The following is a 21303-nucleotide window of genomic DNA, read 5'->3' as shown; positions in this document are numbered from 1 at the left end:
CTGTATGTGCTTTCCAGCATGCCTATTTAACTTTCAGAAAGGTTGGAACTCAATTAATAATACTACCTGTCCAGAAGACAAAGTTCATTCTTGAGCATGTAACATTGGTACTTGAGGACTATATATAACGTGGCTTTTATGTTAGAGTTTTTTTAAGCTTTTCTCCTTTTTATACTGTTCTAAATCATTAAATCTCTGCTTGAGAAGGGATGGATTTGAAGTTGTTTCCCCATCTAAATGATATTTGATTGTCCCTACCTGTGAAACATTTGCTGAGTGATACTTCCCAAGCCTCCATCACAAATTGACCCACTGTCATTTGCACTGAACTGCAAGCTCTTTGGCATAGCAAATGTTCTTCATTTAAAAGGAGGCATGGTGAGGCTGGGCTCTCATCTCACCAGCTTTAGTGACAGCTCCTGCACAGGTGCAAGAATGGTGCAATACATTTGCCTGCATTCCCAAAAGCATAATTTGCTACATATGCACTGCAGATAGATGCTGGGCATTTAGAAAAAAAAGTTAATACTGGGCTTAAGGCCAAAACCATCATTTAACCTTTCTATAGAATCCTATGATTTTTAAGGTCTGATCTACTATTTTTGAAGTTCTGTGGAATGGCAAAACAGTCATGGAAAATACAGATTATAACCTACAAAATCATTTCTTAGTTGATCACCTCAGCAAACTAAGGAATAAGACTCAATTCTGACAAACAGAGAATCAAGCTGAAGTTTTACCTCTGAATCCGAGCTGTCAAGTTCAGCCAACGTGGGAGCCTTAAGGAGTCTCTTTTGTTGTACTGTCACTTGCGTGGCACCATTCTGCTTTCCTTGAGGTGCCAAGCCACCATTCACTACAGAGGCATCTACTAATTTTCTTCCAGTCTCTGGCGTAGATACATCTAGCAAAAGAAATAAAACAATTGGTGTTTGGACACTGCACACTAAATAGAACAATCAACTTTTATTTTACCTTCTCAAATCTGTCAAGCAGTGCACACAAAAGGAAAAAATCACTGTGATGATAGTTATACATAAGTGATTATTTTACTTTAGCAATACACTGCTCAGAAAACTACAGGCCATGGCTTGTGGTACAGATGCAACATGAAAGAATGAAAGCAGTGGAAACAGCAGCAGTGCATGATATTAAAAAAAAACAACAACCCTCAGTCAAATTCTGATGAACTTAAAAAAATTTTCCTGCGTTAAAACTGAAATATTCTTCCTTCAACTTATAGTCTATAATTAACTATATAAGTATCAGAAGAAACATGGATGCACATCTGTATCTGGACAAGGGGTTTTCCAGTGAATCTGAAGACTTCACCCTATGGAAATGATGAGTTTTAGCATGGAGTAAATCCAGTTATTCCCGTAAGGACAGAATTATACTTAACTCTTCTGTATACAGAAAAGCAATGAAAATGAGCTAAATAATTAGCATTCACCAAAAACATGTACAATTCTTAGGTTTGCTTGGTAATTTGTATTAAAAATATGTCTGTGATGTCAAATCTTTATGTAACAGCAGAAGCATGAGGCTCCAGCTCTATTTTCATCTACATGTGTTTTATAAGGATGCAACTCCATTGAGTAAACTACTCAGGATTTCTGCCAGTGTGCAGCGAAGTTGCATCTCTGATAACATAAGCATGGGGTTTGCTGTGCTTAGCCTAGCCTATGTTTAGCTTAGCTTAGATGAAGATAATGACCTGGCTTTGATAATCTAGGAGAGCTTAGAGTTTGATCTGATAAATCAGTTTTGTCCCTGTAAAAGTACAAAGAGCGGTATTCTGATCTGAAGAAAATTGTGTTGGAGGGAGAAGGAAGAGAAGCGTTTAATCAGAAGAAAGATCTCCCATTTGCAAGTATGCCTAAGCATCTGGTGTTTCTGCAAATGTGTTTTTCTACCCATGTAATTATATGACTCCTTCCCAGTCTTGTAATAACAAAGTACCTCCAGGTATTTTAAGGTTAAGGTAATGAAGGGTTATTATTCTGATTTTATATATGGTGAACAGAGGTACAGAAGGTTAAATGACTTGTACCTTGGGTTACCAGGAGAACTATGACAGAGTAACCATATAATCCAGATATTCCCAGTGCCAACAACATAAGTGCTCACACATCGTTTGGAATTACTTATGTAGTTGCACTGAACAGACAGACAGGCACTTGTCACTGTTGCTATGACACAATTTGCATTGGTAAAAGCTGTTTTTGCACAAGGTAGGTTAAAATTACACAGTCTAGACAAAGCCTCGGTTGCGGCAGTAGGTCTGTTTTATGACATTCTCAGCGGACAGCAATTTAAGAAGGATGAGTTAAATCAAGATACATTTTAAAAAGTTCATTAGTTCACTGTTAAATGCTGGAAACTAAGAGGGAGAAAGGACAGGGGATATTTTGTAGTTTCTCTATAAATCATACCTTCAACTGGGAACGTAAGAAAAGGGGATTATGTGGACTATTAAAGCCATGGCAACATTCCAAGCCTATGAATCCATGTACTACAGTGTTATTACTGCCTTTGGGTCCACCCTACAAAGAGTCGCAATCAAAGACTTAGACTCTCTAAACTTTAGTTCCTATCTTCAAAGCCTTTACTAATGGACATCCTGACTAGCACTGGCTTCTGGGCCATGTTTTTCCTCCTCCTAGTTTGTTTTTTTTTTTTTTTTCCCCAAAGGCGTGCAGCATGGGCGTCCCTCCACATTAAATGCATTCCTGCTGTAACAACTACTCAACACAATCCCAGAAAGCAAGAGGAGGAAAATGAAAACCGATCTTCCTCACCTGCCCGCTGCCAGTACCAGTTCTTGAGACCTCATAATTAGGTGGCGCAAAGCTGATTGCAGCAGCTCAGAGTTTCCCAAATGCACRAGGGGAAAACCTTTGATATGTCTTTTGATTGCACTCGAGCGGCCAAAGCAGCAGCCCTGGCAACAGGCACACGACAGGCAAGGGCGACATTCGTCCTCTCCAAAGCTTCCTGGCTGACACCTCCGCTGCCTGACAGCGGGGAGCTCCAAGAATGGATCAGAAGTGTTGTTGGACTCACCAGGAGAAAAATGATGGGAAGACCAACAGCATTGCTCTCCTTCCAAAAAATAAAACCCATGATCGATGTAGGAAAAGGAAAGAGGAGGGGGGGCATCCACCAGGCATCCCCTGGCACTGTGGCATTTGACAAAGAAAACCGGATATTTAGGATCTATATGTCACGAACTAGTATTTTTTAAAGAATTTAGGCCCCTTCTCTAGAACAAGTTCTGATCCATTTGGGATGTAATTTATGTAGCCAATCACTACTTTCAAAGCCTAAAACAGTTTTTATTTAAGCTCACACATGTATGAGTTGTTCAGAAACACTGTTCAGAAGCCTTTTTGAAATATCAGAGAAACTTTAGGTGAATCTAGAAGAAGACAATTTATTGTATTTGCTTTGAAGGGCTCTTCAGTAAGAAATGTCATTTATTACTGTTCTTTCCTCTAAAAAAAAGGGAGTGTTTTTATAATTTGCAAGCATTGCAGCAGTTGCAAAAAAAAAAAAAGTAAAACCAGAAAACCATCCAATTTATAAAATCAGTTTTGACTACAGTATTTGAGTTCAATTTATCACTCCTGCACTTACAGTACTGTTTTTTTAATATATATATATGAATAAATAGATTGTCATAATATAAGGAGGAGATCATGAAATTTTACAGTTTCAGCAAATAGATTACAACAAAAACAACTTGTTCTACAATTAAATCCAGAATTTGTTAACTGATAGGCAGTAAAAAAATGTTACTTTATTTAAGCTATTCTAGTGATGTACTCAGACAGCAGAAACATTACCATGTGGCAAATAACCACACAGCACCATAAACAAAACAAAACTAATCAGGATAAGCAGGTCAGAAACAACCAATAGACTGATGTTTATAAAAATGAATACATAAGAAAAAAAGTAATTGGCAATTCTCTGAAAAAAGCAGCTAAATTTACTTTTTTTTTAAAAAGCAGGATAGCAGTTTGACCTGCTCGAGTTTCTTAGAACATCTGAACATTTTGAAGATGATTCAGCTGATGCCAAAAAAAGCTTGTGCAAGTAACAGCCTGGAATTAAGATTTTATTAGAGAGTCAGACACACTGGGAGAGTGCCATTTCTCCATGTTGCCAGGCAGTGAGTACAACGAACAGCACCTGCAAACTGGAGCAATATGTTGGGTTTCTTTGAGATTCTTCTAAAACTGTCATTAACAGCAGGAAATGAAACAGAAGGTCTTGGATTTGATTACTTGCCTACACACTTTCAAAATCAGCATTTAGACCTTTACGTGTTGGCCTCCTGTGACTAGTCTTATAAAGGGGGGGACTTAAAAAAAYAAAACAAAACAAAAACCTATGATAATCTGAAATTTGCCTTTATGTACAGGTAAGATTGTCTCTTATGAAACAAGGAATTAGGCTGACCACAGATTACATGCAAACTGCAGCAGTCATGTAACCATATGCTGTCTTTCTTCTTACCAGCTCTCTTTGGCAAATAATGACAACAGAAACCTCAACTTGGTTCTATATAGCAAATGTACTCCTCAACCTTAACATTCTTACATTTAGTTTAAAATAAGGCCAAAAAAGGATTTGCAGAATTAACACAGAACTATCTTCTGCTAGTTATTATGATAATATACCGGGAAAGATTATATGATGAGAAATGGTAACAGAGATGCGTTGTTTCTTGCAATGGACTCAGATGTTGAAGTCAGACATGAGAACTAATAAATCAGTGTACCAAAGGGTAAACGCTCCCAGGTGTTTGCATCCCATTCATTCCTGCGCTAGCTAAACTAACAATTACTGGGACTTGTGAAGTTCCTCCCTCCCAGTGATCTGAGGCATGGATCCAGTAAAGCCAGCAGTAATATTCATCACCTCACAGGTTTGGGAGCAAGAGGAATAATCCTCCTGGAGCTTGGGCTTAGAGTTCTTCAGTTTTCTTTTTCTTTTTTTCCCCTCCAAATGTACAGACTGTTTCTGAAATAAAAACTTCAAAGCCGGCACACGTACGCCCCTGGGGAGGAAAGAGCTTGCGTGTTAAGAATAAGAGTGTCTGGTCTTTGGAGCCACATGCAACACGGTCCATGGAAGTAAAGCTGGTTTTAAGCTACTTTTCTACTTTGCTAATAGAGGATGTGGCCAACAATTGCTATGGTCCCTAGCTGATATCAGAATAGCTTTCAGATTATTCTCATTACATTTGGCTACTGCTTGCTCCTTCTATTCTGCCAGTTGGAAATGGCAGGGTAAAAGGAGGTCCCACGCACTCCCCCTCTTCTCTTCGTGGTGACAACAGCTGGGAGGTATGTGGAGCAATGTGATGTATCCACCATACCGCCTTGATACCAGAGAAAACCTCCTCAGACCTGGTCTGCACCATCACAGTTGCCCTCAGCAAACTTAATAGAGCCCTGCACCTGTCTTTTAGCACTTAATAGGAAACACTTTTGGGTTTCAAAGGGTTTGTGCTTTTGTGACAGCAATTCAGTCAAGCAGAGAGCAATGAAAGCAGTGAGAGCACATATGGAAAAACAGCAACTATAGGATGAAAGCACAATATAGCCTCCCCACCTCCAAAATAAAGAAGAAAGTAAAAACATTAGAAAAGCAATAACATTCAAAACAGCTGCTCATCTGCTGATTATCTATGCCCCAAGACATCTAAATCATCTGTACTGCTCATCTGCCGTCTCACATCAGCCAAACTGGAATGTTTCAATTATCCTGAATTTACTGCTAAGGACACTTTAGGAGATCACTCAGCCACGCGATATGACACTACTCGCTGAGAAGCACATGACTTGAAAAACAAAAAAAAAATCACATTTAGAAGATGGTTAAAGAAAACAGGAAGAGTTCTTCAGTGGTCAGTCAAAAAAAGCAGTTTTATACTGTATAGATTGCTATGAAGCTACTTCTTAAAAAGAAAAATATTATGGTAATGAGTTAATGGATTTATGGAGGGAGCTTTTACAAAATATTTTTGAATTTAAACAAATGAGATGTCTCAGGATCCTTAAAAATCACAGGCAAAAGAAGAAGCAGACACATGTACAAGGATAGATCTGAACACATCCCTTTCACTGGTCATTGGCACATTCAGTTTTATCTTTTACGGTCTCTGGAAGTAACAATACTTTTTAAAAACTGAAGTTTGACTGTTTGTGCTCTTATCTAACCCCCAGGGGATCCTCCAGCTTTCAGTGGAGTAAAGCCTGATGCCAAGTACATACAGAATTTGAATCCCACCAGACAGCATTACGATGTGCAACCATGATTTCGTAAAAGGGCTTGAGCTGGCTTAACAGCTTGCCACTGCCGCTGATGGGGAGGGCCTGTTCGTTCCTCCCACCCACCCCTGCTCATTACATACCCCTAGCCAGCTCACTGAGCTGCTGATCAGATAGAAAGCAAGCTTAAATCACTAAAATAGCAGAAAACCAATCTGGCAAAAAATAAAAGTATTTGTTCCTGGGTTACGTGAGTTTAATCAGTTTATCTTGTGAATAAATGAGCAGAACAGGCAGAGAGGAATCACATGCTTGGAGAGGGGAGCTTGGGAGGAGAGAGAGGAGCCGGGCCCTCTCCTCTCCTCTCCTCTCGATAATGGCAAGCTGTTAATTTGGCTCAGCCATACCTTGAAACCACATTCACAGATCAGTTCTGATCTTTGCTCCTATATTACAAGAGTATTGTACTTGATTATGTTACAGTAATCAAATAACTCATATATGATCTTTCTCTACTGCAATATGCTAGCATTTCAGTCAGATTATGCCTTTCTATGGAAAAAATGACCATAAGAGATGAAAGGGCATATGGAGAAACAGATGAGGAAAACTCTGCAAAGTCTCAGATGAGATGTGTCTGTGTGTAACCGGAAGGGAGGGGAATGGATATAGTTGGTGTTGCTTCTTCACAGAATGAGAGGGTGGGTTTATTTGGAAACCGTTTTTCTCAGGAATCACCTAGGCAAAGCACCTACTTACACAGAGCATCCACAATCAGGCACTAGCTATAAGCCATCTCCTGCCCATCAATATGGCAAAGAAAAGATAAGCTCTCTCCTCAATGGACAAATCTTTGAGGCTCATGTAGAATATTTATAGCCTCAAAGATGGAGTCTTTGGGCTTGAGCATCCTGGAAAAGTAGTGCACAATGAGGGAGGGCTGAATTTACTTTATGGCCAGTCAGCACAAACTCTTTCTGAAGTAGAACACAGTCTGTACAGCTGGGGCATGTCCAGCTAATGACCCACTAAAAGGAAACTTTAAATTAGATGAGTTCCACATAGCCGAAGGATCAGCCATGGAATCCTCTGTATCAGCTAAGTTACCAGCAAACTTTAGCAACTCACTTTGCTAGCTGGTAAAGAACAAAGGTTTAATCTCTTGAGTGAACATCTTTGATTTCACAACTCACAAAAAGTACTGTGAATCCACTTGGGAGAACTGACAGTTCCTTTCTAGATTAGCATCACATGTATATTTCATTAAACCTAGAAAGGTAGAAGACTTAAAAAGTAGTTTTTAGATCTCCTGAGAAATGAAATCCTGCAAAAGATGGCCAAGTCAAAAAGTGACTGTAAAGACACAAAGGTCAGATTAATAAATAATAAGCAAATCAGACTTGAATGCGACGCTGCATTCTGCAATTCATTATAGAGTCTGGAATAGCTATGGACCATCTTATTTCAGTTATTTATTTAAACAGAATTCCAGCACTCTATTACAGCTGAAATGCACCTGATTCCTATCTCTAGGCAGCCTTTTATGGCAGGGGAAACATAGGTATTAATAAGTAATTTATCTTATGTCTAATTTTCACTGACCATATCTTGGAAGAATCCCTTCAAGTTTCTTTCTTAAATGGGAATTCAACAAACAGATGGAACAAATCTCACGATAAGCACAATAACCACGTCAGGTGTCACTGCACCTTTTACCTGACAAGTCAAAACTGTAAGACATGCTAAGTGGCCGCATTGCTGTAAAAAAGAAATAAAAAGAACAAAAGAAAATGATTCAGCTATTAGAAAAAAGAGGAGTAATGAAAACAAAAGATCCACTAGATCTACTACAAAACAAAAGATCCACTCCACTAGAGACATTTTGGATTATGTTGCCTAAATCCAAAATGTCAGCCATACTACTACCTTGCTGTAGTAAAGCTCATAAGTGTGAAAACTACAGTAGCATAAATGAGACTTGCAAACCCAGCAAGTATAAAGATACATTATAATGTATAGTTGTAGAACGACATTTTTGGAATACAATAAATCAAATACCAAAACATGAGGTAAGTATCTTAAAAATAGAATATTTTCACTTAACTGCCATGAAAGAGAGAGAGCACAAGAGAGAAAAGAGAAAGCATAAGAGCGAGAAAGAGAACACGCAAGACAGAGAGCGAAAGAGAGCAAGAGCAGGAAAGAGAGCGAGCGAAAGTGCAAAAGAGAGTGAGAGAGCGAGAGCTGAAGAAAAATAGAAAGTACAAAGCCATATTTCACACAAGTTTCAGTGACCCGAAATAAAGATTTCTCATTTTTTAAAGCATAATCTCCAATGATTATAATTAAACTAATAAAGAGAGACACTGAAGTTAAGTTTGAGCACTAGTTTCCTAGAAGAGCAAGGGGAAAAAAGGCCTAACACAGTGTGATTTGTGCTGACTTTTGTTCTTTTTTAAAAGCTGTCCCCTGCTTAGGGGGACTTAGCCTTCCAAATAGGTCTGTAATATTGACCTTTCCCTTCTGGGTCTCCAAATATTTTGTTCCCAGATAAGAGAGCGGTTACATGTTCTTTGTTTCTGGAAAGTTTACATAACCAATAGCTTTGTTCCCTGTCAACTTACTAAGAAAAGTCTGTGTATGAAAAGACCTCTTTGGATACCAGACAAACCACATGGCAGAGCTGTTGAACCCAGCTTCCTCCAGGCCGCCAGTCCGACTGCAGTCCTGGCTCCCAACAAACACAAACCGCTGCTGTGTTCAACTCATCTATATTTCTAATTGCATGGTGTTATTCAGGGACTAGACACTCAATTCTTTCACAACTGAGACCAAAATTTCAATGTACTAATCCACATGAGCAGGCCAGGCCCAACTGCAAGAACATACCAGTGTGCATCAGAACTGGCATTGGCTCGGCTGCATGACTTGCCAGCTCTTAAACATGCATGCTAGGGCCAAAAAGGCTGTCAGTCACACGCACTGTTGCACTAAAATATGTTTAAAAGAGGTTGTGCTGGGACAAACTTTTGTACATGAGAATAAATTGAGGCAGTGAACAGTAGGTGGCTGACCCAGAGGCGAATTTGGGGGTCAGCGCATTCTTCCTGCAGTTCTGTAACACACAACATCAGCCAAAGACAGCAGCTACAGAAATAATATCCAAATCTCTGCCCAAACTTAATATAAAGCCAAATACATTTTAAAGCATAGGGTTTTTATCGGATAACCCTAAGCCCTAACTGAAGGTTGATAAAACATATAGATGGAACAAAAAGTTTTCTCCAAGCTTCATTAGCTCATAAATCCATGCTTTTAATTAAAACGACCTGCACCTCAAGGCAGTGTTTGACAGTTTATTCTGATGATTTTATCAGGCCACTTGAAAACGCAAATTCCTCTATCCAACCCTTTGGAAGAGCAGCCACCAAGATTAAATTGCCATTTTGAAAGAAGTTTGCCTAAGGAGTTTCAGATGAAGGGTGCCCAGCCAGAGGCCAGTTACAGCCCACCAGCACGGCTTGCTCGCTGGGCTGGCCGTTCGCTTCCAGCTGCTCTCTTTATTTCAGCGGCAGCTCAGGAGCGGAGATGATCTTACCTGTACACGTGGGGACACGTTTAACGTATCTCCCCTCCCGCACATTTCACTCTAACGCTTTTTTTTTTCTCTCTTCACTGCCAACAACTATGTCTGTCCAGATGGTGTAAGTGTCCTGCATTGGGCTTCTACTTAAGATTTATAATCCTTAAACATCATTACTTTACATTTCATTACACTAAATTACACTCAATGGTCTTCTAAACTATAAGGCAGATCTATTTGTATCATACTGAATGTCATTAACATTCCCAGGTCTGGCCCAGCAAACACATTTTATTCTAAAAGGAACTTAGAGACTTTGGACAAAAAAATTTATCATATTAGTTTCAATGTGAAAAAGAAAAAAAAATGTATTTGAACATATGAAAAATTATCTTCAAGGGAATTGCAAGATCTTTGCTCTTTTTTCTTCTTGATGACAACAGCAAATAAATATTTATATGACTCCACATACAAAAAAAAAAAGAAATTTCAACACTACAGTTGTGTGCATCCCTTTTTACACCTGCTGTAATATGACATTCAGTCCAGATAATTAGCTGGACTAAAGGGGAATTACCACATTTCCAAAACTTAAAATCCATCTTTCTTTTACAAAAGAGGGAGAATTGGTGGGAAGTCAGGCCTCCCTTATCGGAGGCCTATGCTATGTAATCAGCCCAGGAAATCCTAACCAAAAATGTTCTAAAATTTAGGATTGTTTTTGGAAACTGTTTACTAAGTTGGATGTCATTTATATCAGTTAGAAATGGTAAAGAGCTATCAGATCAAATTTGCTGCAACTGAGAGTGCATGATAGTTCCCAGATGGAGAACATAAAATATTGAAGTTGACTCTTTGAAAGGAAAGCAAGGAAGTGTTCCACATTTACAAGCTTCCTATGTTTGGGCCTTCTAGTGGATACAGTAAGCATAAACTGAATCCAGAACAGAAGCGGGAAGGCCCAAAGAAACAATATGCAAAACATCATGCCTTTAAAGCTGCACCCAAGCAATCACCAAACTCTACCAAGCACTCAGAAAACAACACAACAAACCAAGACTGATGAAACTGTTTTTCTCTAGAGACAATGGGTTGTCACAGCCCACTTGAAACTGGCACATGTGGCAGGCACAAATATTTTGCAAAAAACAACAACAGAGAGTACACACGTGGGTTATTTCATGTTTTTTCAGCCATAAGATGTGACTTTCACTCTTCAAAAATCCAGCTAGTTCAGTTTTTCTAGTACAGATAAATACTATACTCTCTAAGAGGATAAATGTAAGTCACAATATAAGGCTGCATTTATCATGCTTTTGTCATCAGAACCGCTGAACAAATCAGTGATTGCTGACTAGCGTAACTTGTATAATTTTATAGTGGGTTGTTGAATGTACACTGCAGAAATGAACTGCTTTGCAGTATACATCTTAATTATTTGCCCACTGAAAGTATATATGAATATATGCTCCATAACTTGTAAAGTGAAGCAAAGATTTACATTCAAAATAGAAAGAAAACTTTCAGAAAACCAAATAAAAACAGATTTTCAATTAAAATAAGGAAATCAATGATGCTAACAACAGGAAACAAAGAGAATAAAATTAATTAGAAATGGATATATAAAGAATACTCACAGTTATGTAAGGAATATTGCACTGGGGAGAAACAATATCCATTCCGGTCTGAGCAAATCTAACATTAACTGCCATGTCCAACAAGCAATATAATGCCATTAAATTTATCTAATGCTGACATCAGAAACATGAAGGGATCCAGTTGAACCATACAGCATCTTATTTTTAAAAATAACTTAGCACAAAGATTGCACAACTCTAGGAAAGCCTGCAGGCTCTTTCTTCTTCTGAAGGGATGGGAACAATTTTATCTTCAGTGACATCTGTACAGACATTGCTAATATCATTGCTTCTTACGTGGGGCAGTTTTCTGTGGATGCTGCTGGTAAAAACTACCAACGTACTTACCCAGCCTGCTACGCCTTATCTCATCAGGTGAGACAGGGCGTAACTTCCTTTCTGCCTTGATTTCTTCCAATATCCTTTCATGAAGGCTGCGTGGCCGTGGTGGGGTTGGTTTTAATTTTCTTGCAGAGGCCTTGGGACACAAAGATAATCATATATTCACCAAAAAGTACTCCCTGAAAATAGATCTCACACTTAAAAAAAAAAAAAAAAGGAATGTCGTAATATGATTTTACACGCACACAATTGTAAAACTCACAAAGTATTGGAAAGAGAATTGTATTTTTCCCTGATTCATCATGATTTCACAGAGATAAAGGGCTGCTGGTAATAACAGCTATTACTTGGTAGGTACAAGATATCACACTTCATGCTTTAAGAGACAGTGTTCTATATACACAAGACAATATTCCTGACAGCCAAGTCAGAAAACAAAACATTTAAAGTATCCCCTGGACACAGACATGCTTTAAAAAAAMCCCACATTTTTCATAGGGACAGAAGCGTACTGGATTACATACAGGATTTAATGGAGGTCGTGATCGGATGAAATCCAGGATTATTTCATGTGCGCTCTTTTTTAATCGAGGTGGAATGTCACCATTGACCTGGAAAGAAGAAAGTGAAATATGTATTTCTACATTTTGCATTCATATTTCTGCAGACGATGAGATCAAGCAAAAACTCGGAGCACCCCTGGCAGAGCCTGCAGGGTTCTGACACCGGCACCAAATATAAAATCCGTCAGTCCTGAACAGCGCAGTGAGCCATTTGCAGAGCACAGGCAAGCTGAGATGTAGATAAGAGCTCTTCAGCTCTACAGATTGCTACAGAATAAACCACAACTGCAGCAGTGTTAATTAACAATACTTCAAGGCTGCAGCTGTGTCTACAGGAGAACACTGACAAAGCTGGCATCTTGCTTGGGGGAAAAAGTGCCAATCATCCCATTTTTAAGAACAAGTATTTGAACTCTTCCTCAATCTTGACAACACTGCCAACCACTACACAGTCTCTAATATTCTGTTCTTAGGTTCTGAGCAAATCTGCATACTCTCTAGGGCCCACATTTTCTTGATCTCTTTGCCCTTGCGTGGAAATCCCAGCACAAAGAGAAAGCACCTCTAAGAGTGGTTTCATAGCTAACTCTAAATCCACACTTCAAAAATTTATTCAAGTTTGATAACATTTGTATGAAGTAAAGTCACTAGAAAGGCATGCCATCAAAAGAACAGGAAGAGAGTTTCCTCTTTGTAAATCAAATATTTCTGTATAAGAGGAGCTGGGCGGGGGGTGTTTCGGTTTGTTTGCTTGTTGGTTCTGTTTTAATCTGCAGAGATACAAAGGCATTTCTTTCTCAGGTATCTCTTTTGGGAGATAAGACTATGTACAACACCTCACAGGAAACAGCAATTCACTATGTGTGCAGGATGTAAAACAAGGCAATGGAAGTTTTCCTATCATCTGAAAAATTACATATTGCAAGCTGGGACTAATTGTATGGATTTGCTTAAGAAATGCACCTGTCAGGCTGAGGCTTTACACGGCACAGCGCTCAAGCATACCGTCAAGGATGAGAGCGCAGCCCAAGTCAGACATCCCTCTGGTCTCTTCTACTACTACACAGTCCCTGGCTATCGGCCCTGTCTTCTAATTCAGTGGAATTTCCCATGACACTATATTTCTTCAACTGAATGTCCCAAATTTCAGCACTTTTATTTGTATTTTTAAAGGACCAGTTGTCTTGGTTTTCCCTGGGAGACTTCATTCTTAAAAGTTCTGCAGCCAAAAAATGTAGGTAAAGACACAGCTCTGGCTTGTCATATCACAGGCACATTCGCTAACCAGGAGGAATGCTGCAGTCAGCAAAATGAGTTTAAATGACCATGAAGCCACCTGAGCGTGAACCCTAACTAAACTTTACCAATGCCGTGTAACTTCTGTACATGCTCTGCCTTCCTCACCCGTGCCCTCTTCCTAGGCTGTGGCAGAAGGAGAGCCCCCATAAAAGACTGGTTCCTTCCCTGATACAGGGTCAGATGCAGAATCCCTGCTGGTGGACACTTCATTGCTTTCTTGGGGACTCTTTCGGGAGGTGTCTTACCCCAGTCATGGCCCGATTTCCACTTGTTTCCCCCCACATCTTAGCTTCCTTAGAATAAACTTCACACAGTTTGGCACAGACAAGCTGCAAAACTGCATGACATATATCATCTTCCTAAAAGTAGTATGGAAAAATTAAAATTGAAAACATTTATATTAAATGGTGATCTGACATTTGACAATGAGCAGCATATTATTTTAAGTGATGCGATTGATTTCTTCTTTTTCAAGACTGAGCAATTTTTCAAGACCAACATGATTTGCATGATTAATAATGAAATGAGAAGTCTCCCTTCCCCAGGTCACTGCTCATCAGATACCGAGGCTGATAGCTGAAGCTGAAAGTTATTAACACAAGAACAGCTGTTTTGCAAAGCGATAGGCTCTGTTCCAGCCTTGGGGAACAACTCTTTGCATCACAATATGAAATAAATAATACATGGCCCTGAGCCTTTCCCCTCGGGGCACTCTATACCCTGACTTAATGCCACCAGGCTATAATTAGTATCAGCATTCCCACTTGATTGGAAAAGAAGTAGAGGATTTGCTTAAGTGCTTTTCCACAGGCTGTACAGGGAGCTGGTGGCAGGGCACAAGGAGAGCTACCGGTTGTTTCAGTGAGCAGCCAAAACCAGGAGGGACGCAGAATCTGCCTTCTCCCGCCGAGCTCCCAACTCCGGTGAGATGCTATCGCAGCAGCCACCGAAGGGGAGCTGTCAGCCCTCCCTCTCTACCCTACGTTTTTTTCTTCACTCAAGCTAAACCTCTCTCACTAATGAACAGTTTCATGTGCATCTTTTACTTTTGATTAATTGATTAATTAAAATTCACAGCTCTCAGTTAAGGCCTAAGTCAGAGATGTATTGTACAAACACAGTCATGATACATGCGGTAAAAAGAAACAAAAAACAAACAATCCCCCCCAAATGATCTGTTTGTTAATGTACAAAATTGGCTCCAATTGCAAACCAATATTTAAATGAAGTATCCCAAAACACTGCAAAAACTATTCTATATCCTCACGTGTGTAAAATGGGCTTTTCTACAGCAGTGTGTGTTAAAACTAGTAATGTGGGAAAAGCACAACAAATTATTACAAAATCAAATGGAAATTTAGAGGTCCAAACAGCCAAAGCACAGAAGAATTACCATGTAATAATGTACTGGCCTGCCACCCACTACCTTCAAATTTTATATATATATATATATATATATATATATATATATATTTAAATCAAATTAAAATTAAATCAAATTATTTAAAATGTCTATATATATATACACATACATATATATATACACATATGGATTTGTAGTTGAAAAGCTAAGAGCAATTGGTATTTAGCAGGCTTTAACCGAAACCTGAGCTTTAACAATGGTGATGGTCATCCCAAATAAATGTACATTACAAATGATTTTCACAAGAATCACATCATTCACCAGTGACATTCAATTATCTCAGTCAGTTGTTTTTCACACTATAAAAAGTAACAGCTTTAAGTAGGAGAGTGCTATCTCCAAATAATAGGTAACATGAAGCTAATAGCTAATATTGTTCTGTACTATCTAGAAATTTGCACTTGAAATTAAATGGCATGAACACTGAGATGGACAGAGGGAAGAAGAGGCTACATCGTTTCCACAACAGCCCATGATAAATACATATTGTGAATTAAAGTACTATAAGCACATACATCCTTTCATTATGCAGAAAGTACATCACTTTTGTTAACAGAGTGAAGTCACAAGCTGCATATCAATTTTCTGATTTGACACCATATGGGAGGCTCATGCGGCACTGTCCATCGGTGAAGTTCCTCAGTACCTCACCATCGCAAGCCGCTGTATTCAGACTTCCACAGCTGCATATATATTATGGATGTAAGTTTATGATACCACATAATAATCATGATACTCCTCACACAGCATCACTAGTTCCTTGAGTACCTCCAAAGCATGACTGAGAATTGTAACCACCACCACTGTACCTAGGATAACTCCTAAGCTGCTGCCAAAAAATGTGAAGGAGGCAGAAAAAAAAAAAAAAAAAGGGATAGCTCCATGTTTCAAGCAGTTGAAGACCACTCAGCAGAAGTGAATCAGATCAGGGCATCAGAGAATGATAGACTCTACAATGATCAGCTGGACAAACAGGTTGAAGTGGCCACTAACCACATGCTCCTCACAGTCTAGATGTCCTACTTGAAACCTCTGAAATCTCATTTGGAAAAATGCTGTGCATGCACAGCTGTAATTGCAGTTAATGTAAGTACTATAAGATGCTAATTACTGTAAGATATTAAAAAGAAAAAAGACAGGATTCTCAGATTAGACATCCAAATTACTGAATATTTTGATAATATTAACTTTAATCTACATGCCTCAATTTCCCTTCTGTAACACGGACAAAGTAATGCTGCTGCACCACACAGGTATTTGTGAAGAGCTCAGATATGGAGAGAAGAGCATCATTATCCATGAAGAATTTAATAATTATGTATGTAATGCAGAGTTCCTATGCTACATAAAAAGTACCTTACAGCCATGCACTGATTAAGTAGGATACGAGTTATCTAGCTACAGTTCAGTAAGCACTGCTCAAGAAATACTGTGAATGATGCAAAACTGGGTGGGCAGAGAAAAGAGAGCTAATATATGAAGTCAATGTGGAGTTAAAAGCTGTAGCTTAATGCATATGCCCAAAGAAGAAAAAATAAGACTGCAAAGATAACATTAATTCTTACATTTCTCAATTTCTGAGTGTTGACTGTACCAACGTTCACAATTTCTAACCTTTTGGGAGGGAGTACTCCATAGGTGAAAAATTCTGTTCAAATTGTTCAGGCAAACATTCAAATATTAGAAAAAGCCAGGATTAAAGTTATCTTGTTCGTATCTCAACCACAAAAACAATGATTCTTGCATAAGAGAGACAGAGAGAGGACGAATTTGAAATTACTGTATGAAATTATGTATGTACTGAAATAGAAGTGCAGAAGTCACTGAAACTAATGAAATCAGCTACTTATAAAAAGCCCTGAATTTGACATGTCAAAACATTTGAAATATTTGCACTATGCCAGAAGACTAGCGAGAACATACAGCCCCAGTTATTGGTATCTGTTAGCGCAACACTCTCGATAGTCTGAAGCACCAAAATAGCTCCTAAGTAATGTACCTTATTAGAGCATCTGTTCCTTTCCTAATTTCTACTAGGAATACTCATCAGCCAGGGACAAATCAAGCTACTTGTTTAAATATAGCATTACAATCATAAAAAGAAGAGTAAAGACTTTATGTTACATGTTATTTACTTCAAAACAATCCACCCCTTGTTATCATTAGTAGCATACATCTTCACAAGCTGCCAATTCTAAAAATACTACCTGTAAGGTTTAAAGCAAAAACTGGTTTTAATAACAACTTTGCCAAATGTCTGTTTTGACTGATGGAAAGAAACATAATCCATCTTTCCATGGCTGCTTTAAAATTTAGATTTAGGAATCTTGTCCTTTCCTCCTCTTCTGTTCTTCTCACCGTGACAGTTTTCTCTGATGGGAATACACACAAAGCTTTGACCCATGACAGTCAGCTAAGAGACTCTGTGTTTATGAGACCTAACTAAACCTGTAATTATCTGTGAATCCCTCAGTCTCTGCACACTCCACACTGAACTGCATTCCCATTATTGTGTACATTTTGTACATTCTTCAAGCAGACCCTGCAGCAGAATGCCAGTTACTGGATGGAAAGTTTATAATAAGAAAGAAGTTATTTTTCTAACACAAAATCACTAGCAGGTGTGGTCAGACTAAGCCAGCAATTGCATCTCAGACTGCCCTACAGGTATTGCACCTGCAGGTCATTTTAATCCCAACTCTGGTTCATGCCCAAAGGTTACTCTGGACAACCTGCCCAGTAGACCAGAGAGCGGGACAAAAACAGATGCTTGCAGGCATTTGGTATACAGCAAGAGTCTGGGTGACCAGAGGAGCAGCTGTGCCCTCAAGACCTAGTGTGTGATGAAGAAAATCTTTTCAGAAGAGGCAGGAGCTTGCTCAACAGACAGCGAATTAAAGGCTAGCCTGACAAAAGCAAAATTAGGTGACCTAGGGGGTCCCATTCAAACAAAACTACTATACTGATTGCATACAGCACTCAAGGCCCTGAGGATACCGTTCTTCTTTTGCAGTGGGTAGTACAAACACTTAGCACAGTTCTCTGAACCGTTAGTGGAAGGATAGATAACACCAGTATCTGGGTACGTATTTTACTCTATTGATTTAATATTTAAGCAACAACATCTGCTGCAGAAAATAATTATAATCTCATAGCCTAAATCCAGATCTTRACTGCAAAAGGACTTTCAACTCGCATATAAGAGACGTTTATATTTGCAACAAGATTCGTGTATTTGCTTTCTGTGTATTTGTTCCGCTTTTTCCTCCTTTATTCTTTTTCTAATGATCTCTAATCAGACAAACTATATGTGCATATGCTTGCGCACATGCTCGCTCTCTTGCTCTCTCTCTTCCTGTATATGAATTGTTTTCGGGACTTTCTGAATTTTTCTGGTGGAAACATGGCTTTCTCACTAACAAAAGTTTTGTGAGGATTTGTCAGGAAAAAAAAAAAACTGAATACTGAATATTCTACAAAAATGCTTCCACTGTGTCAAACAACTGGCAAAAATAAGTAAGTGCAAAGTATAAATATTGAAATTGCTCAAATATGCACCTCTGACAAAGGGTTTAAAATGTCCTGTGAAGGATAACGATCCCCTTACATCAGTCGCTTGCTTATTGTAAAGACTTTCTGCATGTTGAACACAACATAAACCAAAAGTAACGAAAGAATGGGGAGACACCAGTAAATATCAGTATGGGTTCTGATAAAAACAGTGACTCAGGTAAATCTTACATGCATCTTTCCATCCTTTGATGTTTGAGTTGTACACGACTATCTAGGAGGAGACCCATCAATACTCTCCAGCTTGCTTTAGCTTATTTTCTTGACTTGAAAGCAGCAATAGAATACAGTGAAAATTGCTAAGTCAACTTTAGACTTGAAGACTTGAAGATAAAATGCTTCACACAGATAATTCCTTGAAAATTCATAACAGACCATCCAATCTCAACAACTGTGGCCATAACGCAAGTTTTCCAGCGCTGCAGGTTTTCCCTTTTCTTCACAACACTATTCATGTTACAACATGGTCACACTTTACCCTCTGAAATAACACATTTATCTCCCCAAAATTACATTGAAACTCAACATAAATGTTTCCCTCAATAACAAAAGCCTAAAAAAAAAGTCTTAGTGCATAGCATGACAGCACTGTTAATTTGAATGTTAAGGTTATCATCAAGCCAACATACATCATTTGTTCAAGCATATGATATGTAGGCATGTCTTTTGCAATTTTTAAATGCCTGCCATATGGAAAACAAAATGCACAGCATTTTTTGGTTTCACTTTTTTTCCCCCTCAATATACTACCTACATTTAAGACAGTATAAAAGCCATGAACATGACTAATTATACAAAATCATAATTTCAAGTTTCTCAAAAAAAGGAAAAAGATAAAATAAAAAAGAAGACAGGGAAAAAACTTTTCAAATTTGACAGAATCTAGTGATTTTCTTGACTTACCATAACCTTCCTTAAGGTATAGCGTTTGGATCTAATGTCATCCATCAGCATTTCATAGGGTGTGAGCTGATATTCTATTGGGAGAGGGTTGTACTGACGCTCTTGAACTTTCTTAAGTTTGACACCATTCCGTAAATCTCGCATCACTTGTACCCAAAAACGAGCCTGAAGAGCCAAGACAGCAAAATTTTATTTAATATCTTACCCTTGAATACCAACTCAAATTAAACCATAGTTGCTCATTCCCTTTCAGGACATCATCGCACCAAACAGGTAGAGCTGTACTATTTATTTCTAACACGTCAAAACAGGTAAGAAAAGCAGCTGTTTTGATCAACCAAAACTCATCTTATTTGTGGTTATTTTATATAAGGTTATTTTTAGTCCTCATGAGGGTAACAAATCTTCATTGCAACCCAGCAGAACTGCAGTCTCACCTCAAGTGATATCCAGAACTAAAAGAATACAGAAAAAGGATTTGAAAATTCTCATATACCTTCAGATTTCCATTTCAACTGTGCAGCACACGTCAGTAAAGTTTCTAGACTTGTAACTAACGCTATGTGAATTAAAACAGTGAAGTTAGGAAGTGCTTGAATCCTAACCTTTGTTTCCCTTATGCCCAGAACTATCCTGCAGAATCTTCCAGCAGTTCTTTCTCAAACAGAAATTTTGGGATGGTCTCCAAATCCTAAGGTTTAGAGATATCCTATCGGTACTCCATTCCCTTTTGCTCCGCCTGTAAGAGCACCACGCCCTAACTTCTCCCTCACTTTTTTTTTGGCAGTAGGAATGGGTGGAGGGGAAGAACTGATGGACAGGAGATTGGGAGATTGAAATCAAGTCCTTTTAAGAAGCTCATAATGTTCCTCCACGCACTGGCCAGAACAGTAACTAGAAAATACTACAAGCAGTTTTGTTTTACCATTCTAGAAACTCATAGCCGATGGCTCTGACTACTGTCTGGCTGCCACTTGGAAGGGCAGTCAATATGACCTCTGTCTAAATGTCCAACTTTTCAAATCACAAAAGCTTCCCCATGAAAGCTTAGTCAAAAGAAGAAACGTAACAGTGATCAGCTTGGATACTTGCATTGTTTCTCCTGCCTGTGAAGGAGTGTGAGATTCTGTTTGGTTCTGACTTGTCATGAGTTATTACTAATTCATATGGCAAAAAAACAGACACTGATTTTACCATAACACAAATGACTCTGGGTAAACAATATAACGAAATATAAACTATTAATAATGATTCTGACTCATTATTCAGCTCTTGTCTTACCCAGTCAGCATTTTTTAAGTCATCAAGGTCTGTGCTGGTTTCGTCACTTGCTTCTTTGTCCATTTCTTGAATCTTCTTCAGATTCTGTCAACAAAAAGAAAATTAATCAATAAATGGAATGGTGGCATTACTTTAAAGTAAAATGGGAGTTTAATTTTTGACATCTTTTGAAATATATTATTTGGGTATTTTGATGAACATTTTAGGACTGGAATAATAATACTGTAATAGTAATAATAGTAATTTGAAATACTATTTGAATATGTTTCTCATAATTGAAAAGTGGACCTTAAATGCTGGAGAAAATCTGAAGCTTTGCATATGAACCTAGCTTAATAGCATTTCAGAGGAAAAACTATATTGAGAAATTTTAAGATTTCTAAAATTGGGCTATCCACAGGAGAAAAGAAAAAACAGC

The 21303-nt window shown here is 38.4% G+C and overlaps 1 protein-coding gene across 5 annotated transcripts in view; it reads right to left on the bottom strand.

The window, feature by feature from the left end:
- Window positions 1–21303, bottom strand: part of SPIRE1 (spire type actin nucleation factor 1) — a 137197-nt gene that overhangs the window by 24608 nt on the left and 91286 nt on the right. For all 5 annotated transcript variants that reach the window (XR_003253028.1, XM_026063035.1, XM_026063033.1 and 2 more), the window contains 5 exons: window positions 20886–20969; window positions 19605–19769; window positions 12371–12457; window positions 11853–11982; window positions 741–904 (listed from right to left, as the gene is read on the bottom strand). Coding sequence is in view for 4 of the 5 variants with exons in the window: in XM_026063035.1 (XP_025918820.1) it covers window positions 741–904; window positions 11853–11982; window positions 12371–12457; window positions 19605–19769; window positions 20886–20969 (630 nt within the window). In the remaining variant the exon portion in view is untranslated. The remainder of the gene's footprint in view (window positions 1–740; window positions 905–11852; window positions 11983–12370; window positions 12458–19604; window positions 19770–20885; window positions 20970–21303) is intronic.

This window comes from Apteryx rowi, unplaced genomic scaffold, assembly GCF_003343035.1.
Source record: "Apteryx rowi isolate R43461 unplaced genomic scaffold, aptRow1 scaffold_199, whole genome shotgun sequence".
NCBI lineage: Eukaryota > Metazoa > Chordata > Aves > Apterygiformes > Apterygidae > Apteryx > Apteryx rowi.
Note: the sequence above shows the minus strand (reverse complement) of the source record. Positions and strands in the feature narration are given on the sequence as shown.